The following is a 24,027-nucleotide window of genomic DNA, read 5'->3' on the forward strand; positions in this document are numbered from 1 at the left end:
GCGGGTAGTGGGGTATGACTGCAAAAGCGCTGGACTTGGGCTTTTTGCCTGGCACTGGAATTCCAGCGCTGCCCCTTATGAGCTGTTGGATCTTGGACTGATGACCTCTCTGAGTCCCAGCTTTCTCCCTCTTCATACTCTTAGCACAGGCTTTGGGCTCCAAGAGGTTTTGCCCTGAACACCTACATGACCTTGGACAAATTACTTTATCTCTGGGTCTAAACTGCCTCATCTAGAAAATAGGAACAGTTTTCTCGTTTCTTCCTCGGAGCTGTTGTGAGGATTCAGTACGATAATAGATGGGAAGTCGACTCCATTATTGATTGGGACCATGGAACAATGGTGCACTTGGGGCCAGGTGACATGGGCTTGGATCTGCCCCCAGCTGGGTGTGTAACCCTCTGAGAACCAGTTCCTCATCTGTTCGGAAGGCTGGGAATACTTTCTTCATGGAGCTCTTCCGCGGCTCCGATGAAATCAGGTGTACGAAAGCACTTTCAGCAGTAGGAAGGTGAAGGATTATGTCTGCTCTTCAGCTCACCCTCTAACAAAGGTTGACTAAGTTCTGAATTGGCCAAAAAAAAGGAGGGTGAGGGAAGGAATATGAATCTTAGGGGGAGGAGCAAAAAAGCTCAAATACTCCCCACACTGTGTTTCTAACTCTTTCCATGGAGCCTAAGCTCCAAGGAAGAGCCCATGGCCAAGGGCATGGAGGGAAGTAAGGTGAATTGGGGGTATGGGGGTTGTGAGGTGGAAATAGGAGCCTTTTGCTGTCAAACCCCAGAACGACATGAAAGGTCTTGGGTGAGGGAAGAGGAGGGAGTCTCTCAAGTCCCAGCTCCTTGGTCTCCCTCTCTGACCCCAGCTCCCTTGTGACTCACAAAGCTCAGCTCCCAGCCTTGAGCCAAGAAAGGCTGCCCTCCAGTGCCCCTACCTGGCAGCTACTAAGTGGATTCAAATCCGCTCAGGGTTGCATTCCAGAGAAAAAGGACAGGAGCGCTGCTGTGCCCTAAGCGAGCCTAGCTTGCCCCTTCCAGGCCCACCCCATGGGGCAGAGCCCTCAAGTCAGGCTCCTTCCTGCTCCCCCATGCCCTACCCCCCACTTCCCTCTGAGAGGTCAGAACCAGGACCTGATGCCAGGGCCAGAGTCCTGCTGGTCCAGGGCCCCACTGCAAGGCAGGATCGGGAGTGCCCTTCTCTTGGGAGCTCAGCCCATAGGATGTGCCAGCAAAATGTTTCCACAGATTAGTGCCTCCCGGGGTGGGACAGCAGCAGCAGGTGGCAGAACAGGACAGGGGAGGGAGCAAAGCCCATGAAGCCCTTGGGAGGATCCCAAGGACAGAGGCTTTCTTCTCCAGCTTTCAGTCTCCAAAACCAAGAAGTTCTGGGGTTCCTGCAAAACCCCGTGCCTCAGTTTCATCTCTCAGTGACCGCTCGATGCTGCCTTGCTCACTTTATTTGACCAGTTGTTGTGGCAATTACAATGCTCTTACAATTTGACTAAGTTCTGCTCCAGATGTAGCATCAACTGGAGGGATGCAGGGGCAGGAGAGGAGAGATGAAGGGCCAGCTGAAAACGCCAAGGGAGGAGGGAGGACGAGAAAGGCAGTTACAGCACAAAGAAACGTATCAGTGATGGACGGCAGCCTGGAGACTGTGCCCTAAATTAAACACTTCTAGAAGATAAGACCTGGCTGAGGTTTTCCAAATCTGCATTTGTCGAGTCAGGCCTTAACAAGCAGCAGTTAAATAACCAGCATGAGATCAGCAAGATCAGGGCATGAAGGCAGTAAATGCTGGTTTAGCCGATGTATGCCGATGTCTGGAGGAAGGAGGAAGTCAGGCTCCTGCCTGCCCACCCCTACCCATTGGCCTTTTTCTTTGGTGACTCTGGAGTGAGTAAGGCGGGTGGGTGATGGATCACCAAGTGGTTTTGACCCAAAGTTTCATCAGCATTAGCTTTCCCCTTGGGTTAGTCACGGCTGAGGTCAGGCACCCCAAATCCAGCTGGCTCCTTGACCTCACAGTTCGTGCTGGTGGGGTGCTGGCTCCTGGTCTGCGTCAGCATTCTGGATGAACTCAAAGAGGAATTTCACCTGGGTCTCATAGGCCTGGACTGAGATTTTCTCATTGATTCCGTGGATGCTGAGCAAGAAAGTTTGGGGAAGAGAGGAGAGAGCCATGTGCTATAATGCGTATTACAGAGAACCCCCCCCCCCCACGTCCCCTGAAGCCAGCCTTTGACCCTCCAGGGATAAGAAGTGAGGTTTCAGGAGACACAAGATCATCTCTCCAGGGTCCAGCCCCATGGCAGAGAACGGTATGGGGAATATAATAAAAATAAAATCCCAGGGAGTTCAGACTCGATTCCTGCTTGGGAATCTATGTGATAATTTCTCCTCCAAGGGGAAATTATTTTTTGAATTCTCTTTCTCTTAGGCCAGAGTCTCCTGGCCCCCACTTTACTCCCTCTCCAAAAGGATAGGGAGGGCGACTGCCCAGGGTCACTGTGGGGCCTCCACTTCACCTGGGAACTACCCATCAGATCCCGCACTCACGATCTGCCTCCACACAGCGCAACACACAACCGAACCACACATGTACCTTCAAAGATAAATGTAATAGAGAGTAGCAACCTCCTCTTCCAGTTAACAAACAAAACCCACAAAGCTGTTCTTACACTCATATTCAAATGTTTTCGTTCTATTGGCCTCTGACTTACGGTGGGGAAATTCAACTGGGTATGATAAAGAACAGAAAGGTAAACGGAACTCAATGACCCCCCCACCCCGGACTAAAAATTTGCTGAAGAACCCACCCACAAAGTAGTAATTCACACACAGTAGTTGCAATTGGTGATCATGTCTTAGATTCTTACAGTGTGTTTTCTTCTGAGAATTCAAAGCATGTATCCATCTTTGACAACATACAGGTCTGGATTTCACTGAGTGGTCACTGACAAGTCTGGAATCTCCCTTTTTGGGGAGAAAATGAAGTCCAGAGGGTAAGTACTCCTCCAAAGGGAGGAAGGAAAGGAAGGAAATCAGACCCAAGGGTCCTACTTCTACCAGGTCCTTTTCAATCACCTGATTATCTCCATCTCCCCAAAATAGAGGCCAATTCCCCTACATTCTGGGGAGTGGCAAGACTCTGACAATGAGGAAAAAGTTGGCCAGTGGGCTCAATAATGTCTCCATTTTAGTTTGTGCAAACCCTGGCTTTGCCCCATTCTGTGCACTGGCAGGAGAATGCGGTGGGGGTAGTAGGCCAGATGTATCTCCTCTTTGACCCTTGCTGTCCAAAACATCTCCCTCACTCACCTATGGAAGCTCTGAGGAGTCATGTAGAGGGGGTTGAACCGGTAGATGCCAGCAGTGAGGTTTGCATAGTGTCTGCTGTCTGTGTTGCCAATACAAATGCCTAGATGGAGAAAATCAAGAATGGAGCTTTATGGGAGCTGCCAAGCCAAGGTAGATGGGGGAGGCGGGCTGACTGGGAAGTTAGGACTTCTGGGTCAATAAGATCATCACCAAGGCCCTCCAGGGAGCCTGCAGCTGTGAAAATTTTTGTCCTTCAAGCTACCCATTCTTAAAACCTTACTAAAACGCTCTTTTGGCCAGAAACATGGACTCTCATCCCCTGACATGAGTGAGCTATCCTTCAAATGATCCAGACCAAAGTGTCCTCTCTCCACGATGGCCAGGGAGGCCAATAGCTTCATTTTATACCCTTAGCTGGACTATTTCAGAAACTGAGCTCTCTAGAAATCTAGGTATCCATTCTTTATTGCCTCAGTTCTCTTTACACCGCCCTAGCTCCAAAATAAACACCCTCCAGAGAGCTTTCCTGCTCTAAAGTGCAGTCCTCTTTAAGCAGAACATAATTTCCTGTTATTTTTATCCTCTGAAGGATGACTTTGTCTTCCAAGAGTCAAACTTCAGGTTAGGAAAGTCCCAGGACGGTCTCCAGTGTGTTCATCTCCTGAAGACGGTGGCAGCTCACCCCACGCTCTGGCTAGGGCTTGGGACCTGTCCCCACTGGGAGTGGTCTCTGAGAAAAGACATTCCCCCCCACTCCCTACCCCGAATCACCAATTAAAGATTGGTGGGATGATCTGAGATGTTCATTGTGTTTTATTTCATTTTCCACTCCTGGTTTCCAAAGGGTAACTAGGCCCTTCAAACTCCTTGCTTCAGGGATTTCTACCAGTTGATGTCTGCCTGTCTTTATTCTGTAAAGACCTAACCTTTAATGGGATTATGTGGGTGCCCCAGAAGGGAGATGGTAGTTCAGGGAGGCTTTGAGGGCCAAGAAAGAAGAATTGGGACTAAAAGGGCCAGGATAGTGGAGACCCAGGCCTTGCTCTGTGGAAGGAGTTGGAAGAGGTGGCTGACCTCAGAGGGGATGGCTGTCTGGTAGCTCAGGGAGGTGGGGTCTTAGGTCCAGAGTCAAAGATCCCATTCCCCGAACAGGCCAGGAAATCAATGGAAATCTCTAACCTGAAGTGACTTTCTACCTAGGCCATGGATGTCTAAGGTAACTGCCCAGGATCAATGAACATTGGCCCAGGGACTCCCACGCCATGTTGCTTCCTAAGACCTTGAGGACTGGATTCAAAATGAGGTGGTGGTAGGGGTGCCCCAAGACCCTAACAGTTCCTGTAGTTGAATTGCCTGAATAGTGGGACTTAGAGCCAGATTTAAGTCGATTAAAAACCAAGGTTGACCTTTTCACACCTGAGGATATAGAACTTCACTGTGTGCTCCTTAAGGGGCCTGTGCCCAGCGCAGAGGCGGGTCCAAAGTTTGCGCTTCGAAAATGAGGGACCTAAGGCATCTGGGTGGCTCAGTTGTTAAGTGTCCAACTCTTTTTTTTTCTTTTTTTAAAAGATTTTATTTACTTATTTGACACAGAGAGAAATCACAAGTAGGCAGAGAGGGAGGGGGAAGCAGGCTCCCCACTGAGCAGAGAGCCCGATGTGGGGCTCCATCCCAGGACCCCAGGATCATAACCTGAGCCAAAAGCAGAGGCTTTAACCCACTAAGCCACCCAGGTGCCCCAAGTGTCCAACTCTTGACTCTTACTTCTGACTCAGGTCATGATCTCAGGATCCTGGGATCGAGTCCCACGTCAGGCTCCTAGCTCAGTACAGAGTCTGCTTGTCCCCCCCAACCCACACCAGCTTTTGCTTTCACTCTCTCTCTCAAATAAATTAACAAAATCTTAAAAAAAAAAAAAAAAAGAAAATGAGGGAATCCATGATTAAACCTAGATTTTGAAAAACCTGGTCTTAGCATTAGAGCATCCCCTCCCCCTATCATGGACTGAGATCCTCAGACTGTGGGCAGCCATCACCTGGTCCCAGGATACCCTCAGGGGATTTGTTAAAAAGGTGGATTCCAGGGTCCTGCCCAGATCTGGTTAGCCTGAGTCTTTGGGAGTCCAGATTACCTGGACCCACTTTAATGAGTTCCCTAGGGAATCCTCTTCCACTCAAACTGGGGAGCCACGGTCTCCCCAGCCTAGGTTTGGAAGGCAGTGTGGACAGCTAGGGAAGGGGCACAGAGGCACTGCTGCTGGGACTGGTCTGGGCTGGGAGAGCAGAAGGGGGTTCCTGCCAATGGTATAGGCAGGGAGGCATTTCTGAGCTCTGATGCTGAGCTATTATCCTAGGATGGGCCAGAACCAGCCTCAGAGAAACTTGGCCCCTTTTGTGGCTCCTCCAGAGGAGTGTGTGTATATGAGTGTGTGTGTGGTAGTGGGGTGGGTTCTGGGCTGGGCTGATCCTGTCCTCCATGCCAGAGAGGCTGGACTAGGCTAAGCTAGGACCCAGGCATGACTGACCTAATTTATTGTTTCTGCTCTTTTCCTGTTTGCTTTCTGACTTCCACTCCGAGGGGAAAATACAGTTCCAATCTCATCACGAGGGGAGGCAGCCAGATGTTTCCAGGCTGAACAGCTGGGGTGGAGGTGGGGCAGGAGACATTAGAGAGGAAAACGCTTCCAGCCCCCACCTCCCTCCAGCCACAGCTTATGAAGTCATTACCTGGGACAACAGTGCTGACTTCCGGGAAGATGGACTGTATGGTCTGGCGGAGCAGCTGGTAGCCCAAGGCCTGAGAATCAGAGGGGCTGATGGGAAGGGGGTCAACAGCAGTCAACACGTGGAACTGAACCCGGTCGTCAGCCACAATGTTCTTGACGAGGTCTAGAACCTTGAGGGAGCAAGGAGAGGGAGTCTGAGTTCATACTAGCTGCTCTCCAAGTACCACATGAACTGCAATAGCTCTGATCTCTCTGCAGCAAGGCAGAGCCCTGCAGCACACAGGGGAGCCCATTTCTGCACTGGGCCATCAATTTCAAGCACACCGGCTGTTGGAGATGGAAGAGTTGGGTCTTCCTGGCAAGCAATCTACAGCATGGCGGACTGAGGTTAAGTGTTCAGGGGGTTTGCCTCACAGCTACAAGGCAGGCTGGGAATTAGAAAATTAGGAAATCGTATGTCCTTCCTGTGGGCTGAGTCATGGGCCGGGTGGAATGCAGAAGACACAGCAGAAAGGGGAACACGACCATCTTGAGGCAGGGTGACAGATGTGATGACCTCACTTCAACCTGGGAATCTGAGACAGTTGAGGGAAGGGTCACACACTATTCTTCCTCCTCTCTGGGCATCCCTGCTTCCTGTTTGTAACCAACTGCACTGGAGCCAGGAAGATGAGCTCAACACAGACAAAAAGTCAGGAGTTGGGGGACTGGTATTCAAGTTTTCTCTCTGCCTCCTTTCCTCAGGAAGGAACCTGAGGAAGCTCCTAGAAAATTCAGTCTGAAACAACTAGAGTTGAATCCAACACAAGTCCTGGTCCCAGGCAGGACGTAGACCAGACCCTGAGGATCAGGTCACAGGGAGACATGAGAGAGTGGACCCGGAGGCTGGCTTAGGGAGGGCCCTGCCCCAGCCCACCCCATAACCCAGGGAAAGCCCCAGCACCGGTCTCATCCCATCTGATCAGCAGTTGTTTGAACTGCCTCTGCCCTAGAAAGAGGGGTGTCTCACAGCTGAGGATCACCTGCATGGGGGGGCATTATCTCAAGAGTACCCCTTTTTATGGCACTGTCCCCTAGAATCATGTTAGGAACTGAGTCTGGAAAGGAATGAGGGTTCTATTTCTGGTTTAGAAACCAGCATTGAGCCAAACCAAACTCCCTGCTGCTGGATTAGTCTGGGGGTGGTAGAGGACAACTCACTTATCAGAGCTTTTTTTTTTTTTTTTTGATGCCAGCACTTCTGTCCTAAATCATCAAGTATGTGAATTAGTACACAGTTGTGATGTGCCTTCAACCAACCAACAGGAAGTTCCCAGTCATCCCCTTTAAGGTGGGCTGGGACTATGCCTACTGACCTCTGTCCCAAATTACTTGAACATTCCTGTCCCTGGGAAGTGGAGAGCGCACACAGATGGGACCCCCCCACCTTCGTGAGAGGCCATAGGAGCTCCGATTCCCCACCAACTCTCAGGCCTGGTCCTGATGCAAGAGGAGCGGCCACCTCATTTCTGTTGTTTTCAGGACCAGGAACGTAAAAGGCATGCGAGGGATGCTGGTTACAAGAACTTGAAAAGATATGAACCAATAAAGAGTGGGCCTTGGCTCATGAACTTGTCCAGGATGATAGCGCCGCTGGGCTGGGTTCTCTGAACCTGGTCTCTGACTTCACAAGGATGAAGCTTTACTGCTTCCAAAGCACCCCCGGGCTGAGGTGGTACAGAGCCGCACCCGCAAGAGGGCAGGGTTCGTTAAGACGGATTCCTTGGTGGTGTGGATTCTGAGCCAGAATTTGAAGGAAGGTCATGAAATACATGAAGAGACAGTCTGGGCGGTAGAGGGCGTGCACACAAACTGGGGAATGACACCCACCTTGCGCTGAGGGGGCCTCTTCGAGCTGTGTGACCTTGGGTGAGCTCCTTAAGCCCTTATGAACGTAAGGGTAACTAACAGTAGCGCTGACCTGGGAAGGGGGCTGTGAGCGCTACTCCATCCCGCCTTAGAGCACCTTGGTTGTGAATGTCTTCCTTAAGAGGAACTCAGATGTGGCTTCCTGAGCACCTCACCCCTCTCTTTTTTATCTTATGTATTTTATATCCTCCATGGGATACAGTACTTACAAGCCAGATCAACGGCATCTCACCTCTTTTGAAGTTCGAGGCCTGTGCTCTTGCTGCCTGGAGGCTGTCCCAAGGTCTCTGTTCTGCGTCATGTCCCAGGGTAAATGTCACCCTGGAGGACTGACTGCCTGTTCCTACCCCACCCCACAATCACTTTGTGACACAACATCCTAGGGTTTTCTTTATGGTATTTGCCTTTTAAAAAACTAACTTGGGGGGGTGCCTGGGTGGCTCAGTGGGTTCAAGCCTCTGCCTTCGGCTCAGGTCATGATCCCAGGGTCCTGGGATCGAGCCCCACATCGGGCTCTCTGCCTGGCGGGGAGCCTGCTTCCTCCTCTCTCTCTGCCTTCCTCTCTGCCTACTTGTGATCTCTGTCTGTCAAATAAATAAATAAAATCTTAAAAAAAACAAACAAACCCAACTTGGTCATGTACTTGACCACTTGCGTGTTGCTATCCCTTCCCCACTGGAACATTAGTGCCATCAGGATGGGAATCTTGGCTGCCATGCGCACCGTTCTTCCAAGTGCTTAGAAGATTGTCCAGCTCATAGTAGCCACTCAGTAAACACTTGGTGAAGCAGTGAATGAATGAAGGAAGGAATTTCCTGTGCCACACTCTACAGGGGTGGGGGGGGGAGAATGAGAATGAGCTTGAGAAGCTCATTACCATCCAAGGCGCCATATTCTTCCCCAACTCTCCTTCAAGTGGGGGCTTCCTGCAACAGCTCCCAGTGATTTTATTTTTACTCCTTGAGGCCCACTCAGAACAAACCTTCTACAGGGCAACCGATGACATTTCTGAAGACTGCTCCTCACACAGAGGTGCTGGGGACCTCTCTACACCCACACCATGGGAGACACCAGTCGGAGATGGAGGACAAGGGTTCTGGGAACTGTGCATGCTCCTGCTGGATCCAGCCCAAGGCCCTGCACCCTTGGCCTTCAGACCAGCAGTGTCTGAGGGTAGAACCCGATGCACGGACAAAGCGGGGATGGGATGGGGAGGGACCAGAACAAAAGGGTGCTGTGTGCTTTCAGATGCTGGAGGCTTTCCATTCCTCACTGGGCAGGTGGGCTGGATGCGCCCAGGGATTCCAGGGATTTCATGAGATAGACTGGGAAGGAAGGCCACTCTGGTGGGGGACCAGAGAGGAGGAAGAGTGCCAGCAGCTGGGGAGATGAAAGCCCCAGCTGGTGGAAAACAGCCCTTGGAAAGGGCATGGAGTTGGAATGAGGCTGGAAAAAAACTGGTAGAAAGAAGTTCAATGAGGGGAATTCAGTGATTTCCTGGCCCCATGATCCTCTAGGGAGAGGACAAAGATTGGCACTCGATGAAAAGCAGCAGAGCCCAGGGCTCACACCGGTCGCAGCTTCCCCCAAATGCTGGGTGACGCCGGGCTGGCCATCAATTCATTCCCCACCCCCCTGCAGGGAGGGGTGTGCCTTGCACCCTGCATGAGGATGAACAAAACCCTCCAGGGTGAAGAAAGTAGGGAGAAAGGAGTGTGGCTGACCCTCGAGGATCTGCACCAGAGACTCAGGGACTACAACCTGCCCCTAAGCCTGCTTCATTCTGGAATGTACTAGTCATTCCATAGTTGTTGGGCTGCCTCTTGAGATGAGTTTTTGAAGGATTAGATTTGCCTTTTGAACTTTTTTTTTTAGCTCAACCTGCTGTTTAAATAAGCTAGCCTTCCTGCAGATGCCAAACATTCTGCACGATGGCTACTCAAGCCTGTATCTTTCAGGTCACATGTCACTTCCCCGGGGAAGCCTTGCCTGACCCCTCGCGAGGTCTGGTTCCCTGTTACATTCTCCACTAGCACCTGGTCCCTCTTCATCATAGCACTCACAGCTTGCATTTACGCACGGATTTTAATCATTTTTAAATTGATGTTTCCAGAAGGCCACTCACTGTCAGGCTCTGTCCTCAATCCTCTTTACTTCTAATTTTATACATCCTTCCTGTGGGCTTTTAGTGACTCTAGAGGTTTCATTTATGTTAGTAACACTCCAGCCTGTATCTCTAGTTTATTCTATCTCCAGACCCGAGGTATTTATAATTGCCGAGTTATAATTTATAAACTTCTTAAGCTTCTCAAACTTCTCAACCATTATACTTCTCTCTTCTCTCCCAATGTGCTCTACTTCCTGAACTCTCCATCTTTTGGTTAAAGGCATCAGCTCCTGATGCCTTGAAAACCCTCGGAGCCATCCCGCCTTCCTGTCTCCCCTTACCCATGACGCACGACATTCTGCTGAACCCAGCCTTCTCTGTCCCATCACCGCCACTCCAACCGCTGCCTGAGAGGCTGTCACAGCTTCCCAGCTGTCCCTTCCTCCATGCCCACCTCCTCTGCACTGCCACTGGCACCGTCTTCTCAGAAGCACATCCGAGGACATTGGGACCCTGTTTGAAGACCTCTGACAGGTCCCTCTGTCTGTGGCACAAAACATCCTGAGCCCCACGCTCCATTTTCACCACCTGCCACTTCTGCCGGGCTGTCCTCCTCTTCATCCCTACTTTACTTTAGCCGGAGTCTGAATGCCTGGCTTCTAGCTAAGTCCTACTTGTCTTTTATATGGTAGCTCACGTCTTCTATATGGTAACACTATTTCTACTGGTCAGAAACACTTTCTAGACCTTCAAAGACAGTGACAGTCCCCTTCTCTGCACCGGTCCTTCAGGAATTTGTTCATCCCAAATCACTCTGGTCCTGGTCTGGCATGGTGGTTGTGGAGCTAGACCCTTAGATGCGTCATCTTGGGTATATCACTTACCTGCCTTTTTGATCTGTGCCTCAGTTTCCCTATTAAATAAGGATGACCGTAGGGTGGCCATGGGCATTAAATGAATATGCACATACCTTAGAACAGTGTCACGCACCAAGCAAGCCTGCGGGATATTTCTGCTACTACTGTTATCATTCATCAGACTCCAAGCTCCCCCTGCCCAGAGGTCTCCTAATCCTAGCCACCTTCTTGGAAGCCTCCAGAGAAGGCTGAACAAATGCTATTGGATAAACCAACCAAAGTTGGTTGAAAAATGGTGGCTGGCCAGCCCTGGGACGGCAGCTACACCCACATCCTGAGCACCAAACATCCGCGATACTGAACCAGTGGCTGGGAGCAGAAGTCACAAACCTCCTGGACGGTCTGCGCAGAGTCAATCCGGAAGTTGACCATGGCCTGGGCCACTGGGGGGAGGACATTCACCTGGAGAGAGAACCACAAACCCTGGCCTGAGCCACATGTGCCTCCCACCCAGGAAAGGCCAACTACCACCAGTAGAGAAAGAGGAAGCTGATTTGATAAAGGCACAGAGCTCCATTTTCTGTCAGCTCCTTGTCTTCCTAGGGCTCCTGACAAGTGAGCAAGAGAGGTGTCTCTGTGATAGGCCAGACCTCCATGCTTCTTGGTCGTGGGGTGGGGGTCATAGAGAGCTGCTCAGTCCAAGACTGTTTTCTCTGAGGCCACGCAGACCTCGCTCTCCTGGCCCCATGCAGCATCGCGGGCTGTCTCCCGCAAATGCTCTTTTCCAAGGCGCCTGGGCTGTCCCTGCAACAGCTAATGGTCACTCAGGACAGGGCGCCCTGAGCCACTGCAGGTGATGATGGTGGTTTCCCATGTCTAACTGCAAAATGTGCCACTGTTCTCTGCCTGCCCAGGAAGAACCCAAGACTAACTGGAAAAGAGAACTGGGCTCTGAGTAGAGTTTTTCCTCGGAGGCCATGAGAGAGAACAGACTCCCCGACTCTGAATCTTTCTTTGAACTGCTGTGGTGCAAAAAATCACTAGAGTAGGGGCAGGAGAGCTGGGCTGTTACAAATTAACCATGGGATTTTGCGTAATTATAACTTGTTTGTGCCTCTGTTTCCCGAATGTCAACTGGGGCAACGGTACCAGGAGGGCTGTGAGCAGATCGAAAGGAGTAACAAATGTGACGGTATTCTGGACGGAAAAAATGGCATTCACACGCAAGGACACGGTATTACGATTTCGGGGAATACTCTAGGCACGCTGGTAAGGACAGCTCGGGTCCGGCGGACACACTGGACACTCCAGTTAGTGATGCTAGGAGGTCAGTGATGTGCCATTCATTGGGGACCAGAGCTCCACGAGGCCACCCGGTAAGCTAGGGGTATGGCGCTCCCTAAAACAGCGCTGGTGGGACTGGTAGTAACTGGACCAGTCTCACCTTTCTCAAGACTGCAGGAAGGCCTAGGCCCAGGCTATCAAGGGAGGCTGTGGCTTGTTCCTTGAAATAGACACACCCCTTCGTGGCCAACCCCACTGGAAGTAGACCAATTTGCTGAAAAGCAGTTCTTGGAAAAGAAAAATCCATCAAAGTCATCATTCACTCAAAGTTTATCTCTACAAATGAATTTCTCCTAGAAATGAGGTCCTTTCAGATTACCCAGTATTTAGTGTGTTTTAGGAAATGACTAATACATGCCTTTAGGTGTTGTATACATCACAAATGTTATTGTAGACTTTGTAAGTGGCAGGTTGAGTTTCTCTCTTTTGACTCAGAATAGCACAAGGGTAAAATACGTTAATCAGGCATTAAATCTGTTGGCAGGATCAACCTTTCCAAGGATGGTGAAGAATAACCAAAAGACCCTTGATGGTAGAAAAGTTAGAACCTTTAGTCTGCCTGACCAAAACACTAGGTAAATATTTAACATGCTGAATGAGTATCCTTCCAGAAATTCCCAATAACTTCCCTTCAAACCAGTATCATGGCTGTTTTTTCTTTTTTTTTTTGAAGGGGTATAGATCCAAGGAACCTGGGAGGGGCCACAGACACCCCCTAAAATACACATATACAAAATCTGGCCAGCAATTTCAGAAGGTTTGTGACCCTCAGCTACATTTGTTTTTGAAGATTACCCAACCGGTACCACTGTGTAGTTTAGCCCTGGGCCTTCCTAGTATACGAACTGCAACCAGAGGAGGAAGAAGGGGCAGGAGACAAAGCCAAAGGTTGGAGAGGTGGGTGGACAGTGAGGAAAAGTTGTAGGGGAAGATCCAAGAGATGTTACCTTGACTCCTGCGTTGAACATGGTGAGGGCCACAGTGGTCCTGACCAGAGCGTTGGTTATGTAATTCCTCTCCATATACCTAAGCAAAAGGACTAAGGTCAGATATTAGGAAGAACTGTCCAATGTGGAAAAGAATGGGTTAGAAGATCACCCACTTTCCTGACTCTTGGAGATCTTTAAGACTAGGAAGGACATCCTATGTGTGAATCAGATGTAGTTCTGGTGGCAAAGGGATGATTAATCAGGCCCTGTTAAGCCAAGAAGAGGGGACTGGGGAGGGGGTAGGTTTGGGATGGAGGATGAGAAAGAAGGAAAGATAAAACTTTACCTGCTTACAAGTGGCCCAAATAGCCACAGGTTGCTCAAGATAATATTGGCAGGGAAGGGGAACTGAAAGGGAAAGAACCAGATCAGCCGGATTTCAGAGGGGTCAAGGTAATGGGGTCCCTGTACCCGAGGCCTGGGTCTCTCCCTCCTTTAGATCTGCCTTGAGGGCCCTCAGCGGTAGCCTGGAGGGAGGACGAGTGGGAGGAACCAGCTCCCAAAGGGTGCCTGGGTGTGCCAAGTCTTAGGGTCTCAGAGGAGCACCGACACCCCTGGGAAGAGTCAGATCCTGGCTTTTACTGCCAGCTCTGTCTTGGCTCAACCTCTGGCTGAAAACAGGTGAGCACATGCACAGCTCTGGTCAGCAGCGGGCCCCTCTACTACTCTGGAAGCTACACTTCTGCCACCCTTTCTTCCTCTTCCACAGCCAACCAGGAATGTGGGAGACGCCTTTTCCCACCTCGTGGGCCAGTTGCTGCAGTGTCATTTTCAGTGGCCCGCTTCCAAACATGTTCGGCATTGGTGTCTGCTCCAGGCTGGAAGAGAAACGGAATTCTCAAGACTTCCCCAACCCCGGTTAAAGGTCGGCGATCTGAAGGCAAGAAGGAGGGAGACAGGATTTTTCAACAGGTCTGGCTAGGAGGTGTCGTCCCGTTCACCTGTCACCTCCACCGATGTACCTGTTTGGAGACCTCAACGCCCAAACGGGACACTTTGAGTCCATTAGCAGAAGCTGTCCCCGTCCGGCAAGTCCAAGCAGGTACCCCGACTCTCATACCACCTACCACACCGTAGCAGAATTCTCAGTCTCTGCGGCTACCTGTGAGTTCCCTGAGGAAAGGGACCCTCTGTTCCTGGGCACAGAGCCTTAAACGTTGGTCATCAGTTACATCTTTAACTGAGGTAATATACTTCTTCCCACTTTGCTAAGAACACCCACTCGGAGGTAAGTTTTGTTGGGACAGACCCTGCTGTGCTCCTCAGCCTGCTGCCCTTAGGTCCTGCCCTAGCTTTTACTGCCAGCTCCTGCTTGCAATATGGGTAGATTCTTTTCTGACCTCTAATCCCTGCCTCGGTACTGGTGCCTCTGTCCTCCCAGCAGCCCCCATTGTGGCCTCTCAGCCCAGCTGCAGGGCAGGAAGCTTAGACTCTTCCAAATCATAGTGGGAAAGTACCAGGTCTTCCATCCCAAGTGTGGCTAGGGAGCGGGGCCCGTGCTGCTTACCGGCTAACAGCGGCTGCTAGGATGCCGATGGTGGTCTCCTTCGGGGGAGCTGAGGAATGGCCTGGACTCATGTTTACTTGAAGCCTGAGGTTAATTGAACCCTTCTCTGAGACCCCAATCCTGCAGGAGAGAATCAGAGAGGGGCTTCCTGACTTCCTCCCACCCTGAATTATCCCATGGGCCCAGAGGTCTGCCTGTACGGTGGTCTAGGAGATTGGCTTCCTGCTGCCTAAAAAAACCAACCCTAGAGGAGAAAGGGAAAGGGGGAACCCAAACCTGGTGGGCATTCAGGAGCAGAGGAGTAAAATAAGGAGTTGCCTCAGTATGACTTACAGACACAAGGCTGGGGTCATCTGGAGGGGGATGAGAATACCTTCCAAAGTAGGGGTGGGCAGGGGTATAGCTCGGCGGTAGAGCATTTGACTGCAAAGTAGGGGTGGGGTACTTTACTCACATAGCAAAGGGCTTCTTGAGGTGGGGAATGAAACCATCCAAGATGAAGTTACCCTCGTCCACAATGAAGGCTAGCTTGACACCCCTTGCCTGTAGCAGGGCTGAGATCTTCTGGGCCCCGTTATATCCCAACACCTGCAAACATTAAACCCATGGCCACGGTCCTTTGCAGCCAGACCTCCAGTAGCCAGTGGAGACACATTCAACATAGTTGGGGGCTCTAGAACCATCCTGCCCAGTCTCTTCCTGGGGAAGGGGTAGGGGTAAGGGGCCTAGACAATCCTGCTTCACTAGACCCTGGAATATCACAGCTGGACAGCCAGACCACTCTCATTTCACAGAAGAGACTGGGACCCACAGAATGGGGTTACTGGCCCAGGGTCAATGTAGGTGACATCACTGGAAACAAAATATTGATTCCTTGCTCCCTGTTGGTTCTCTTTCTATCACACCCATGTTTCTCAAGGTGTCATGAATGGAACCTGCCTTAGATATTACCAGGGAGTTTGTTAAAAAATTCAGCGCTATGCCTATCGCTAAATGAAAGAAGTCGATCTGAAAAAGGCTGTATCCTGGATGAGTCCAACTATAGGACGGTCTGGAAAAGGCAAAACTATGGAGACAGTAAAAAAATCTGTGGTTTCCAAGACTTGCGGGAGGGAGAGAGGGATGTGTGCTCACAGAGGATTTCTAGGGCAGTGACACTACTCTGTTTGACACTATAATGGACTCTATATGGTGGAACCAAGTCACTGTTGGACTAAGCCAACAGAATGGACACCAAGAGTAAACCCCAATGTAAACTAGGGCTTTGGGTAATTATGATGTATCAGTGTAGGTTCATCACTTGTATCAAATACCCCTCCGCTAGAGATGCAGACAATGGGGGAGGCTATAAGGGAAGTCTCTATACCTTCTCAGTTTTGCTGTGAATCGAAAACTGCTCTAAAGAATAAAGCCTTTTAAAACCAAATTCAGATCTATGGCCCAGGGTGTGGGAATCTGCACTTGGATCCAGGGCCTTAGACCGTCCTGGCACAAAGATACCCAGAGAAGCTGGCAAAAACCCCACACCATATTCTGGAGACCCTGCAGCTGGGGAGCAAACTGGCCTAGAGTGAAACTCCCTCCTACCCCCACTTCCCCCCAAACAGAGGTTCTCGAGATGGTTTACAGGGTGAGGAGGCTTTACCTCTTCATCATGGCCCAGAGCAATGAAGAAAGATCTTCGGGGAATGTAGTTTCTGTTCAGCAGGAGCTCAAGGGCCTGTAAGATCGCCTGGGGTGGGGAGAAGCAGAAGGGAAGAGGGAGAATCAGGGCATCGGTGACATACAGCTGCCTGCATCAGGCCTGCTGGGGCTGGCACCAGACACTCTCTTTAAAGAGAACACATTCAAGGGGCCCAGGGGGAGGGTGCTGAGGAAGCTTAGCTCCTTTCCTAGTGGGAGGGAAGCATACATGTATCAATTCGAAGCTGAAAGGGTCCCTGGAGATCATCTACTCCAGTCCTTGTTTCACAGTTGAGAAATCAAGACCCAGAAAAGGACAGTGACCAAGCGATGGCTGGAACCCAGGTTGCCTGGAGCCAAGGTTCTTTCCACTATAACCTCCTGCATCCCAGGGGTCAGCAGAGCGAGCCCAACCTGGGGGACTCTTTAGGGCCCCCAGGCAGAGGAAACAAAGCATTTCAGACCATCAGAGAGTTCTTGTTGTCCACTGTGCCTCGGCCATGGATGAAACCATCACGCTCCAAGCCGGAGAACGGGGGCACCTCCCAGCCTTCGTCGGGGGCGGGCACCACGTCACTGTGCGCCATCAGCATGTAGGGCTGCAAGCTGGGGTCTGAGCCTCGGACAGTGAGCAGGTGGCTATACTCTCCTATGACTTCATGCTGAATAAAGCTGGTTTTGAAAATGGTCGGAAAGACTAGGGACAAAGGGATGAAAAGCAGGGAGAGAGAAAGCCAGATTTAACACTTTCCTTTGGATTTCCTACTATTTCATAGATGTCTGCTCCGGGCCCCGCCTTTTTAAAAACATGCAGCGTCCTGTAGGAAGCCTTCCAGAACAAAGCCAGTGGGATTCCTCATGTGCCTGGCCACTCTCTAAAATTCTTCTTCCTCATATTTTAATGTGCTGCGACTATGCAGGAATGGGCATATCAAGATTCTATCATGGTGACAGCTGACAGAGGAAGATCTGGTTTGGTGTGACTCACAATATGTTATCACAAGTTCTATGCTACTGGGCTATGAAGATGAGGAGTGTGTTAAATTTTAAATACAGCAGTCCCCAATATCCAAATTACTTGGAACCAAACATGACTTTTATATTAAAAAGAAAAAGAGAAAGGCCTTTTTTTACTTGAAAAGTAATATTTCTACTGTGTGTATCATATGGAGAGAAGACTAGCTCTGTCTAGCACAAGGCCACACTCCTGTGTGCCGGTGTGGATTTCTCAGGGTCGGTTACTTGGGTTGCAGACGATGTTAGAGAGGGGGGTTAATCACTATACACCTGGGCCGACTCCTCCCAGCTCTGACAACTTTGGAGAGGCTGTTTTTTCCCTTTGACTTAGGAAGAGGGCCTCACTACTCTCCAGGAGCTTTCCACATGGCGACTGGGGAGTTCCAAGCCTCCTTTTTCTTCTTGACCCATCACTTCTTTGGCTCACTTCGGGGTGAGGGGCTGATAGCGCAGCTTAAAGTTGCCAAGGGCCTTGAAACTCAGAAATGAGTCAGTTAAAAATCTGGGGAAGGGCCCAGGTGGATGGAGTGTGTACAAAGGTGTGTAGGTGTGTGCATGGAGGTAGGGGTGGGAAGAGCCTGGGGTAGAGTTTCTAGAAACTTGCATGGGAAGAAGGAATGCCTATTCCTACCTTTTTTTTTTTTCCTTTTTAAATCTGAGTATAGTGACACAAATGTCCCCTCTGTTTTCGGTACACAACGTACTGTATTCACTGCAAGTGTAGCTACCGTCTGTCCCGACGCGTGGCTGTTAGACTAGGACCAACTATATTCCTTAACCTGTGCCTTTTATTCCCCTTCTTTGTCCCACCTGTTGATTACATCATATTTACTGACCATAACATATTCAGGGAAAAGATCGGGAGAGTTCAAACTCCAACCCAACAGGGAAGTGCGTTAGTTTTTCAAAGGCCAAACAAAGCTTTAGTCTCTACTCTGCCTTCTCCTGGGGCACTTCTATTCCTCCCCACTGCGTGTAAACTCAAAATAGGCCCACAGCAATTTGACTGTCCTCTGGTTAGTACAAAAGACACTTCTTCATCACCTTATTAAAAAACTGTCTGCCGTTCTGCCCCACCCCCCCGCCCCTTTCCACAGCTTGCGGCAGACCTGTCTGAAGGAATTCTCCAAACTGAGCCAGGGCTGTTGTGTTCAAGTTCTCGAGGCTGAAGGACACAGTTGGAATCTGGATGGCACCTGTCGGGGCAGATAGAGATGGGAGATGACGGATGATAACAACCAGTGGTTTTCCCATAGCTCTCTGTGCAGAGAGAGTTCTGCATTCTTACTGTGGAGGACAGAACCATCCTATGGGGTTATTTTCTCTAATGCGAAGGTGGGAAAACAAGTTAGAGGGGTTAGAGGAGCTACTCAGGACTGTCCTGAAATAAGCAGCAGAACTGGGATTTAAGCCCAGATCTTTAAGATTTTTTAGACTAATATATATATATATTTAATTTATTTGACAGAGAGAGAGAGAGTATGTGCATGAGCGAGGCTAGGAGCCTGGGTGAGGGGTCTGTTTCTCCCTCTGCCTGCTGCTCCCCACGTGTGCTCTCTCCCTTTTCTCTATGACAAATAAATAAATCTTACAAAAAAAAATGGTGTGCTGACTATATTCATAGTTGCTTGGATTTAACCAGAAGATCTCCATGCTTGGATTTAACCAGAAGATCTCCAGGATACAAAGGAACCTAATGCAAGTAGCTACCCTCTGTGTATTTGTGGGGGCAAGAAAATGGTGGTGGTTGGTGGGAAACAGGGCCACAAAGACAGGGTGGGACTGAGACACTCCCGCACCCCCCCCCCCCCGACCTCTGACACTATTTTGGGTTTTAACTCTGTGAATGTATTACCTATCCAGAAATAAAAGAAACATTTTTTAATTGGCAAAAAAAGATGTGTGTGTGTGTATGTGTGCGTGCGTGCGTGTGTGTGTGTATGTAATATTCAGCCACAAAAAGTGAAATCTTCCCATTTGTGACAGGATAGAGGGTATTATGCTAAGCGAGAAAGACAAACACCATATGATTTTACTCCTATGTGGAATCTGAAGGAAGGAAAGAGAGAAAGAGAGAAATTAAACAAATAATCAAATTAAAATAAACATAAATACAGAGAACAGACTAGGGGGTTCTAGAGGGGAGCTAGAGGGGATCAACCATGTGTGATGGATGGGAACTAGACTTGTGGTGGTGATCATTTTTCATTGTATACAAATGTCAAATTACAAAGCTGTATACCTGAAATTTTAAAATAATAATAATAAAGAGTTAAAAAAAAGGAAAATAAAGTCCAAGATGGGGGGTAGGGTAGGGGTAGGTGGACAGGAGTAGATTTTGTGGATCCTGGGATCCACAGTGGGAAGCTGCTATAAATTGCTTCTAAGCCTCACTCTGCTTCTGAAACCATCATCCCTCCAATGAACCGGAGAAGCCCACTATCCTGGATCCCTACATGAGGGAGGCTTTGTGTGCAGAAAGCAGATTTATTCCTCATGGACTGGCTCACCCAGAGTCTCACTGATCTCTCAACAAAGGCCAGCATTCTGGCACATGATGGAAGGTGTGGATTTAGGGGCCCCTGAGTGGCTCAGTGGGTTAAACCTCTGCCTTTGGCTCAGGTCAGGATCTCAGGGTCCTGGGATCGAGCCCCGCATCGCATGGGGCTCTCTGCTCAGCAGGGAGCCTGCTTTCCTCTGCCTGCCTGCCTCTCTGCCTACTTGTGAACTCTCTGTCAAATAAATAAATAAAATCTTTAAAAAACAAAAACAAAAACAAAAAAACAAAACAAAAAAAAGGAAGGTGTGGATTTAGAAACTCCTCTACTCCTCAGTCCTTAATCATTTCATCCCCTTTACCCAGATGTGTCAGGTCTTAAGTTGCTGCTAGGTTTATCCCTTCCAGGCCTGAAGGCTTTACACTTTGATCCATTATTACATGAAACACCTGTGGGAGGGGAATGCAGTAAGATAGGAGGTATTGATTAGCTATCCCGAAACACAGTGAGAAGAACACACACACCCAGGCATGCAGTGCATTTATCAAGGGAGGGCCTGTGAAAGATACGCTTCCCTCTGTCAGTTTTGCTAAGGATCCACCCTGCATCACAGCCCATCACATGTCCCACATAAGGAGATGTAGGCCATATAGCCACATGGTTATAAGGTCCCTACTTTGGGTTCTTTAAATAAGGAAGCTTTTGCTTTCTTCTAGGTGAAAAGACTCTGGGGTGAGCAGCTGCCCCCCGGCTTTCAGAGAACTATTTGTGCTGCTCTGCCTCCAGACCGATCGGTCAGGCACACGGACAATGTATCTTCAGTCACGGGGGTTAGCACTGGGTCCCTGCATCTGGCTGCACATGTTTATGTAGGCAGTTTCTTTTAATCCATGATTTTAATGAAAGGGAAAAGACTGGAGCTAAGCCCAGTGGTGAGGGTTTCATTATCCCCTAGAATCTAGCCCGCCACAGAACCTTTCCTCTTTTCTCCTGGAAAATGCAGACTGAGAAGGCAAATGAGTTTTTAACCTTGGTTTGAGGTCGAGGGGAGAGATGTCTGTTAATTTGGAGAGGAAATCTGCAACATCTCACACCCCAGGGTTTCGGAGTCCTTCCGAGCTGAATGGATCCTACAAGCTAGAGATGCTATCACACCCTGCTTGCTCCTTGCCCTGGAGTCTCTGGGGAAGGTCATTTAATTGACCTAAGCTTCAATTTCCATCAACTGTAGATAAGATTAAGATAATTTAGTTTTAAATCACAGAGGTTTCACAGAAGTGAAAACTTTCTAAGGTTAAAAGTACGAAGAAAAGGGACACCTGGGCGGCTCAGTGGCTTAAGCCTCTGCCTTAGGCGCAGGTCATGATCTCCGGGTCCTGGGATGGAGCCCCGCGTCAGGCTCTCTGCTCAGCGGGGAGCCTGCTTCCCCTCCTCTCTCTCTGCCTGACTCTCTCCCTCCTTGTGGTCTCTGTCTGTCAAATAAATAAATAAAATCTTAAAAAGTACTAAGTACGAAGAAAAGTATTGCAGTATTGCCAATACTGAGGAAAAGCAGGGGGTAGGCTGGGTGATGGGCAAGGCAGCAGGGGCGGTGGTGGAAGCTGGGGAAGATTCCGGACAAGGCAGGGAACACCGGAGTCCCCCAGAAGCCAGATCTGGGGCAAGAGTGACGTCCCCAAGCGCCGGCACGAGGTGCTGGGACTCAGGCTAGTGCCGGTCTAGGGAGTGTGGTGGCGCTCCAGTTCTAGTAATAGACCCTCTGCGGGGGGCGTGGGGCGGCACGGGTTGGCCCCAGGAGAGAAGGACCCGTATCTGGGCGAAGCTGGCTGCAGGGGACCAGGCTCACCTTTCAACGCTTCCTTCATCGCGAAGCGCTCGCCTGGACTGAACTGAGAAGGGATTTGCGGCGCCTTCTGATGCTTCTGGCCCTTCAAGCCCTGCGATCTGGAGACTGTGGAGGTACCTAGCAGCAGCAGAGCCGCCAGAGCCAGCACGCAAACACACTGCGGAACCATGCTTCCCTCCGGTCTGCAACTGGAGCTTGCACCTCAACTACCGAGATGGAGATTGTCGTCCTGTAACTGCTCCAATTCCCGCAATTGCCTTAGCCCCACCCTATCCCCAGATCTGACCAATCGTCGCTTGCCCGGGGCTGAGGAACAACCAATCGACGGGACGGCTCCGCCCAGGTGCGCAGGGCCTTTCGGGAGTGGTGGTTTCTCGGTCTGGGGCGGGCAGAAGTAGGGCAGAGGTGAGGACTCCAGGTCCACGGTAGGTCTGAGGCGCCCTTGATCTTCTGCTTTGAGGTTCTCGGAAATCCCTTGCTATATGACAAACCAATTAAAGGGGGGAAACGCAAAATAAAATCAGCAAAGCGTGTCAGACCTTAATCTGCTTCTCATTTCTGAAGTTTAGAACTTGATAACCAACCCCCTGGCTGAAGGGTCCTGGCTTTATTTATTACCCGGCCCCCGGCTTTATTTAACCTGAAATTGAAACAGTATTCCTCTATCTATAGACGTGGCTTTGAATCAGCTCAGAGGGCTTGCCCCTGTTTAGGAATTCGCTGGAAGTGTTTTAGATATTAATGTAAACACTGCATTTTTGCAACTCTAGGCAAATACATGAAGACTGAAGGATTTTGAGAAAGATCGTGTTTTAATAATTTTGATGTATTTAATAAACTGAAATTTTAATGGCTGTTCTCAGTAAAGGATCACTTTGGAAAAAAAAAAAGAAAAGAAAATTGGGACACAGAATAAAATTAGATTTATGGGAGCCAGAAAAAAACATTCCTTTCATATCCCTTGATGCAATTTAATCTGCCTCCAGTCACATATTTTAGAATTCTCTAGAAAAAAAATCAACAGTAGGGCAGCATAGCTACTCATGCCCAAAGCTGCAAATTCACACTCCTGGTGTCTGCCAAAGCTCAGAGAGGGAGTGCTTTGTTCCCTTTCAGGAATCCTACTTAAAGTAATAACAACAACAATTAAAAAAAAAAGACTACAATCATATATTTACTTTTTAATAGCAATCTAAAAAACAGTATTATGAAACATTTCACACATACTGAAAGGTATAAAGAATAATATAATGAACATTTCTGGAGGTTACACCACCCAGCTTAAGATCTAGAATATTAAAAACAAAGTTGAAGTGAGTTTTTAAAATTATAAATAGTGGGGGTGCCTGGTTTTGCCCTGGGTCATTAATTCAGGGTTGTGGGATGGAGCCCTAGGCCTATTGGGGTATCTGCTTGGGATTCTCTCCCTCTGTCCCTCCCCTTAAAATAAATAAATAAATCTTTTTAAAAAATGTGAACATTGGCAGAATTTTTATACAAAGTGGCTTAATTTCTACCAAACTTCAAAAACATTTTTAATAATATTTTTATTTATTTATTTGAGGTAGAGGGGAAAAGCAGCCTTCCTGCTGAATGCAGAGCTGGACGCAGGGTTCCCCCACAGGACACTTACCCAGCTGAGCCACCCAGGCACCCCCAAACTTCAAAATTTTTATGATTTTAAGATTAGTACACATTTAGGCCCTTGCAAATTATTTGGAGAATACAAGGAAATGTAAAGAAAACAAATCGTGCTTCTTACACAGTCCTTATTTTCTTGCTTAATAAATCTTTCTCTAGTTTAATATCATACATATATTTTGATGTGTCATCTTTTACAGTTTTAAACTTTTGCCTTTTATATGAAAAATAAAAAATCATTATCCAGAGATACTCACTCATAATATTTTGATGTGTTATTCAACATTTTTTATGCCCTCAAACACTCACATATAAAGTGTATGTTTATTTATTTATTTAAAGATTATTTATTTATTTGACAGAGAGAGATCACAAGTAGGCAGAGAAGTAGGCAGAGAGAGAGAGAGAGAGAGAGAGAAGCAGGCTCCCTGCTGAGCAGAGAGCCCGATGTGGGACTCGATCCCAGACCCTGAGATCATGCCCTGAGCCTAAGGCAGAGGCTTAACCCATGGAGCGCGTGTGCGATGCATACTTTAAAAAGGAACCAAAAGTAAGGAAAAGTGATCAAGGATAGAGAGGAACAGT

At 49.0% G+C, this 24,027-nt stretch overlaps 1 protein-coding gene across 1 annotated transcript; it reads right to left on the reverse strand.

Annotated features, from left to right (window-relative positions):
- Positions 1-1,438: 1,438 nt before the first annotated feature.
- On the reverse strand, positions 1,439-22,041 carry PM20D1 (peptidase M20 domain containing 1). The gene is made up of 13 exons (XM_044267758.1): positions 21,802-22,041; positions 18,567-18,653; positions 16,905-17,137; positions 16,403-16,489; positions 15,212-15,345; positions 14,758-14,877; positions 13,993-14,068; positions 13,537-13,598; positions 13,209-13,287; positions 11,308-11,379; positions 6,047-6,215; positions 3,321-3,420; positions 1,439-2,145 (listed from the first exon to the last, which is right to left on the reverse strand). Exons 1-13 carry the CDS (start codon positions 21,968-21,970, stop codon positions 2,022-2,024), a joined length of 1,512 nt encoding a protein of 503 aa, XP_044123693.1. The 5' UTR covers positions 21,971-22,041; the 3' UTR covers positions 1,439-2,021.
- Between the last annotated feature and the right edge of the window lie 1,986 nt (positions 22,042-24,027).

This window comes from Neovison vison, chromosome 10 (assembly GCF_020171115.1).
Source record: "Neovison vison isolate M4711 chromosome 10, ASM_NN_V1, whole genome shotgun sequence".
NCBI classification, from domain to species: domain Eukaryota; kingdom Metazoa; phylum Chordata; class Mammalia; order Carnivora; family Mustelidae; genus Neogale; species Neogale vison.

Bases quoted from the DNA above. Each gene is read 5' to 3' on its own strand.
- PM20D1 (XM_044267758.1), bottom strand. From the start codon at position 21,970: ATGGTTCCGCAGTGTGTTTGCGTGCTGGCTCTGGCGGCTCTGCTGCTG. The intron at 18,654-21,801 runs GTGAGCCTGGTC...CTGCCCCGACAG, and splicing joins GATGAAGGAAGCGTTGAAAG to GTGCCATCCAGATTCCAACT. The intron at 11,380-13,208 runs GTAACATCTCTT...TTCTCTCTCCAG, and splicing joins TGTTCAACGCAGGAGTCAAG to GTGAATGTCCTCCCCCCAGT.